Source organism: Ahaetulla prasina, chromosome 1 (assembly GCF_028640845.1).
Source record: "Ahaetulla prasina isolate Xishuangbanna chromosome 1, ASM2864084v1, whole genome shotgun sequence".
NCBI classification, from domain to species: Eukaryota; Metazoa; Chordata; class Lepidosauria; order Squamata; family Colubridae; genus Ahaetulla; species Ahaetulla prasina.
In genome coordinates this window covers 48,328,500-48,335,164 of record NC_080539.1, presented here as the reverse complement: position 1 = coordinate 48,335,164, position 6,665 = coordinate 48,328,500, and the positions used below count along the sequence as shown (strand labels likewise).

Sequence of the window (6,665 nt, the reverse complement as noted above, 5' to 3'; positions counted from 1 at the left end):
GCTAAAATTGCTTCACCCAAAACTTGCTCAATAGAATCCAAGACATTGGACCTCAACCCTCATTTGAAATGTAAAAGCAAGTTCACTGAAGCAAGGACTATCACAACCTCCCTAAAGTTGGTGCCTTATAGGTATGTTTGACTGTAACCTCTATAATTTCCAAGCAGAATTGCTGCTGTACACAGTTGATATAAATTGTAGTCCAATAGACCCAAAGCAGTAATTCCCAACCTGTGACTCAGGAATAACAGGAAAACTGAGGAAGTAGTACAGATGGACCTGATTACAATATAGGAAATGGGACAATTGTAAATATTTGAGCCAGATATCCAATGATTTGTTTTCATACAAACTAGTTTTATTTCTCCCTTCTTTAGTATTCATATTTATATTGTAAATTCTTACTGTAATTTACACAGGAAAATATTTTCATTCTTCAGAAACATAAGACAAGTGACAGCAGAAAAAGATCTAGTGGTATTTCCACTTGTGCTCCCTAGAGAATGAACAAAACAACGAAAACCGTATGAGGGATGGTCTTCATTATAATGATCTGGGAGAAATGGAAGACTTTGTTGGAAGAATAAAAGACCAAACCATGCTGCTTGCACTGACTGGGAATTTGTTCAAATCCAGGGAAATTAAATGTTAATATATTCTTCAAGCACTCAAAGATCTAGGAGGACTGGACATACTGGTAATAGAAGAAACAACATTGAAATGTGCTTTGAAAGGTACTTTTCAGAGAAATATGAACACTTTTAAAATAACTATGATTTTTAAGATTTTTAAACATTTTTTCTTTGCTGTTTTTTATTTTCTTTGATTTTTTAAGGTATTTTGATGATTTCCACTGGTTTCATTTAATAAAAATTAGATGGTATCCTGAGAGCTATTAGCTATAAAGTGACTAATATATGTTTGAAATAAGAAATAAATCAATTTGCAGAGGACTTATGAAATTGCTTTTTACAACAAATGGAAAAAGACTTGCCTCATTTTCAAACTATTGGCTATTTAAACTTCCAGACAAGAGATTGAAACAGCATCCATTCAAGAGTCAGTGACAAACTTGGAAGAAAAAAAAGCAAATTATTAAGGGTTTTCTCAGCGCCCAGCTAGAATGGAATCAAGTTTGAATCTCTACGTTTAATTACCTGCACGACTGCTTCCCTTTTGCTTGCAACATGCAGCAGGTATATTTAGTTCATCCCTCTCTTCCTAACTACCTCTTTTCCTTGGGCACAAAGGTTCTCATTGCTTTTTATAGTTCCCAACGGTTGCTTTAATCACATATATTTTTCACTGAAGAAATTTTCTTATCTGTATCTGGGTCATACATTTTCATGAGCGCATACCAAAACAGCTAATTTTATTATAGCATAATCAGTCTACTATGTAAAACTCCTCAGGAAGTTTGCAAATATACCCAGAAGAGAAATCTGGTTGTGGAAAGGAAATACTCTAGAAACCTGGCACAGCTTTTCTTTTAAGGATACATTAGGTGATACCTATAGGGATTATTCTGTTTTAGTGGTTTAGTTGATCAAATGCATTTCAGTCAATCTATAAGAAGATGTTAACCAGACAAAGCTTTTAACGTGTCTCAGTTATGTAATGCAGGAGATGGGCTTTATGCTCTAAACATCAAAATTGGTTCAAGAAAAGAAAGACAGCATATACCATGTCTAACCACATCTAGAACATTCAAAAATTGTAAAACTTTTATTTGATTATGAGGTATTGCAAAGTTAATTTATCTATTATTATTCCTATATTTTATACCAACAAATAAAATATTTACTTTGTAAGAATAACTAATTTTTAAATACACCCAAACAGTGATGCTAGTTAGTGATCCAGAAAACTCAGTCAAAATATAAATTGCCAGGGTTGTACTGTAGTAACATTCTATATGTTTACATAAATTTTCTAAAAACCTGCTAAAAACATGGACTGCACTGCTCATAGTCCAGCAGTAAAAGTAAATGCATTCATATTACAAAAAAACCAGTTGTCCCTAACCAAAATTTAAGAAGCTGGAATATATATTTGCCCTCTTAAGACTAGAATTCAATATGCTGTTTGTGATTCTTCCATCTGCAATACTGCAAATAGTGCTTTATTGGAGATTCTACCTTGTGCAGGGCTGCTGTTCAATGGGAAATTCGTTAAGCATCAGTTATTGTTATTCTGTTAAGCTCTGCAAATAAAACAGCTGGAACCACAATCAAGCAGGACTAATGGGTAGCTGCAGGAAGGTAAACGAGTGCTCTCCAGGAAGGCAATTCTGAAAAACGGTAGGTGAATGCCAACCCTCACACAGTAGAAAAAAATAGACTAGAAGGAGGAAGATCAGTTTTGGGAAAAGCAGAGGGGACCAAAATCAGATTGATAGGGATCTATTACTTCTTGGCCTGGAAGGAAAAGAAGAATAAGCAGCAGGAAATGTAATCACTAAAAATATTCCTTTTTCAAAGTTTAAGAGGTGCTTGTGAAAATTGAAACATAATTTTGCACAATTATTTTTTTCAGCAGATATAAATTACTTGGCAGAGTATCTTGAACTGTGGGATGATTCCTGGCTATTTGCCCTCACTGCCTAGCTAAGGCTCAAGAGGTCATCTTTCCCAGAGTTGCCTGTACAACTGACAAAATATGAATCTGTGGGTGAAGTCTTCTTTTGGAGAGGGGAGCTTGAGTGGGGGTAGCCAGAGATTAGCTATCCTTCCGAAAAGGGAGTCTCCTTTTATCCTTAGCAGCATTCCTTTTCCTCTTCTTGTTCAGGAAACTCTCCAGCTTCCCACTTTTCTTCAGATTTTTGTATTTCTCAGCAAGTTCCAATTTCTGTACTTCAGCTGTAGATGTCAAGAAGGGATGGAGGTTTTAATTCAAGTCATAAGTGTTCATAATACCCCAAGCAATTATTTTCTATAATCTACTATTTTTGCTTGCCAACATAATCTTTCAACTTGGTCCTGTATCATGCGATACAGGTTAGTAACTAATTGCTATGGAAATAATAAATATAAACTCATTTAAGTACTGGCAGTGGCTATCCTAAACCACTCCTTATTCAATACTTTTGAGAACAATTCAATAATTTAGAAAATGGTTCAATAATTTAGAGAAAGTAAATGCTGCTGGTGTAGGCACGTTGGATGCCACACTCATACACTGTTTGTGGCAGAAACAGTGCTACCACTCGATCCAACCTTTGTAACAGATGCCATCAAGAGCTCCACTGACTTGGTAATGATGATGATGATGAAGGTACACACAAATAAATTCCTTATTCTTCAATTTGTACAAATCAACTAGCAAAAACAGGTCTTCTAATATTTACTATTAATACAGGAAGGGGATCATATTAAGGTTAAGGTCGGTAGAGCAGCTATTATCCTAAGTAGGAAAAGCTTACATTTCTTTAGGAAGAAAGGCTTCTTTCCTTGCTTGGCCAACTCTCTTTGCTGCCTCTTGAATGCCAAGGAATGTTCTTTCTTCTTCTGGAATTTTCTCTGTGCTTCTTCCTGTTGTGTCTAAGGAACAAAGAGGGGCAAGAAACAAAGATGTTGTATTTTTCCTCTCCCCAATTTCATTTGCGTCATGGTTTTATGTTCAGTGCTCTCTACAGCTTTGTTTCTGCCAGTCGCCTGTACTTCAGAAGGGTAAACAGGCTGTTTAAATTATCTTTGGCACCAACTCACCATTCGCTTAAGGAGCTGCTGCAATTTGTTCTGCTCTTCCACATTTTGGCTTTTCTTCAATTGCTTCTGAATAACCTGCAAAATAGGAAAGCACCAACTCTCTAGGGAAACCTGTTTTCATTCTGAAGGAAGACACGCAGGACACTGTTATATCATTACCTCTTTCTCCTTCTTCCTCACATCATTTAAGAAACTATATGTTTTTTCAAATACTTCTGATTTATATTCCCCAGAGAGGTCATCAAATCGAGGATCTCTGGACACCTGTGTGGAGGAGGAAATGGGATCAATACTAGCATCTCAGCAATGTCAGAAAATATTTTAATGTTCTAGGAAGCCCATACTATGGGAGCACGATACCAGTCTGGCCATATTCCTTTCTCTCATTTCATCCTCTTCAGCATTTTGCTTTTGAAATTAAGAAACCAAAGTTATTCATTTCTTCCATGTAAGTTTCATGCTCAAATATTTCAAATATTCCCCCAGTATTTTAATTGCTCGTTCTTTTTTTTTTAACCACAATGATCTGTTTTGTGTGTTCCAACACAAGAATACCCACCTTTTTCTTAACGGGCACGACTTGCCGCAGAAAAGGTACTGGCAGTTTGGCTGAAGTTTCCAAAGGCCTGCAGAACAGGAAAATAAACATAATCTTTTTGGTGAAAAAAAAAAAGATTCATGGGATTTTACATATTTGTGGCTTCATTCTTAAAACTATTTCTCTGAATACAATAAATAAGTATCAATGGGCATCAGGACACAAAATATATGCTTGTAATTGTTTTTGTGAGCCAAATGTCTTTCATTCACTAGGCTTTAGAAGGACTGAATAACCATAGTATACAGGCTTCTCTAAGAACCTGTTTCACAGAGACAGCTTTGTATTGATCAGATAAGAATTGTTCTGTTAGTCAGTGACCTGGTGTAACCTAATCGCCCAGACAGCTTCCTCTAAGCTCACACAGCTGTGCTTTGCAATGAAGTTTCTAGCTTAAGCAAAGCTGGCAAGACTCTGTGACTAATAAAGGAAATCTAACTATATCCTTCAATATGCTTTTAGGATTTGCTGCATCCATGTACTGAAATCACTTCTTGTCAACTAAGCCCATCTTCTCCTTCATAAAGAACTTTGAAACAAGTTGCCGTGTAAGGCATCTAGTCCATGGGGTTGTCAGCTGGAATTCCCTGAATCTTGCAGAAAGGAGACACTTGCAAAATCCCGTAATATCTCAGAATTTAAGGCTGCAGGACATAAAACTAAACAACCTCTGGCTACATTACAGAGGTACAGTTTCCAGAAAGACTGGCTCTTCAAAGTTACTTTTAAAAAAATTGATAAGTCTAATTTTTTGAAGTGTGAGCTGTCCTCTTCCTTTCCTGCTAGCCATTATAAGAACTTCAGAATTTCTTTTTTCTTCAACACTATCCTTTAAATTTTAAGTTTAAAAGCATGGGTTGCCTTGTTTTGGGTGATCTAGGGTCCTATTTATTAAAGAGCAGGACAAAATGTATTTTAAATAAATAAAATCTATCTTTAAGGGAAGAATATGCCCAGCAATTTAAAACTCTTAAGAGGGGAGATTAAAGAGAAAACACCGTTAATGTAAGTCTGACTTTAATATCTTACAGTGCAGTTGACATCAAGAGGCTCATTAGCGTCAGAAGATATCATCTGTTATAGTTACAACTCTGTTAGTAATTCTCTTAGAATAGTTGTATATTCAGTTAGTGTGTATCAGTTTTCTAAACCTCTTGCTAAATATCATCAGTCTATAGAATTTCAGTTGAAAAATGGCCTTCCTTTTAACTAATTATTAATCATTAGATTCAAATTATGGCAAGCTACGAAAATATTAAAACTTTTTTGAGGTGATAGAGTCTGTCTGTCTGCTGAATTTTAATTTGTCTGTCATTGTCAAAAAGGAATTATTTAATGATTTAATTTTCCTTTTTAAAATTCATAATTCAAGCCTATATTGTCTTGAGAAATAAGGACATGGATACCTAATTTTTTCATTGTTGATTAAAACTAGATTCACCACATAAATTCCACATGTAAAGTTAAGCATGTGTTCTATATAGTAAATTCTAGTGAGCTTTACAAACTTACTTTATAGTAAACTTACAAACCCTACAAATTTACTATATAGTAAATTCCAATCATTTTTACCACTTTTACAACCCAAACAATGCAATAAATTTCCCTGACAGTTTTTTTTAGGCCTTGGGTGAGACACTACAAAATTGGTAACAGAATTAGGATTTCATTTCAATTTCGATTTAATTAAATACATTTAATGTGATTCCTCACTACTAAACTATTTTCACTTTCTGATGTACTTAGAATAGAATTTGATAATAACTTTTTGAGACCTCTGGGTGTCCCACCTAAGTTTTGAGGAGACCAAATGTCAACTTGAAGCATCAGATCATGCAATTGTGATTTAAGGCATACTTCAGAGAGGAAAAAATGATCAGATGACCAATGCACCCCATCAAATCAAATCAAATCCCATCTTCCAGTGCTCCCTATCAAAGCAAGGAGAAAGCAAAGGGAAACCCTATGCTGTCCTTAGATATGTTTCATAGTCAGATACTACCTTTCCCTGGAAGCATATGCAAACCATATATAGCTGATCCTTGGCAATTATCTCCTTAGGCAAGGAAATTGAGGGACTGAAGCAAAGGATCATTTCAACTCTATTAATTTCCTATGGGGACGAGTTTTATAGATAGTACAGACTAATTCTTAGTCTTGCCCTATTGTTATAGATACCATTGCCTAACAATTCTTTTGTTGTTCTGTTAATTTAAGAATAATAGTGTATACATATGAAAATTGAAGGAAGTATTTTAATTCTATTGGCACAGTTAGATTCTAATAGACTGATTGTATTTCAGTAATTCCACTCTCTGTGGCAAATTAATTAATACAATCAGAGTATTGAGCAGACAAAA

At 35.1% G+C, this 6,665-nt stretch overlaps 1 protein-coding gene across 5 annotated transcripts in view; it reads right to left on the bottom strand.

Annotated features, from left to right (window-relative positions):
- Positions 1–1,702: 1,702 nt before the first annotated feature.
- The window catches only part of RRP36 (ribosomal RNA processing 36), a 48,375-nt gene continuing 43,412 nt past the window's right edge, over positions 1,703–6,665 (bottom strand). For all 5 annotated transcript variants that reach the window (XM_058165136.1, XM_058165141.1, XM_058165137.1 and 2 more), the window contains 5 exons: positions 4,267–4,333; positions 3,867–3,971; positions 3,708–3,782; positions 3,422–3,539; positions 1,703–2,858 (listed from right to left, as the gene is read on the bottom strand). In XM_058165136.1, coding sequence (XP_058021119.1) covers positions 2,719–2,858; positions 3,422–3,539; positions 3,708–3,782; positions 3,867–3,971; positions 4,267–4,333 — 505 coding nt within the window. In that variant the 3' untranslated portion in view covers positions 1,703–2,718. The remainder of the gene's footprint in view (positions 2,859–3,421; positions 3,540–3,707; positions 3,783–3,866; positions 3,972–4,266; positions 4,334–6,665) is intronic.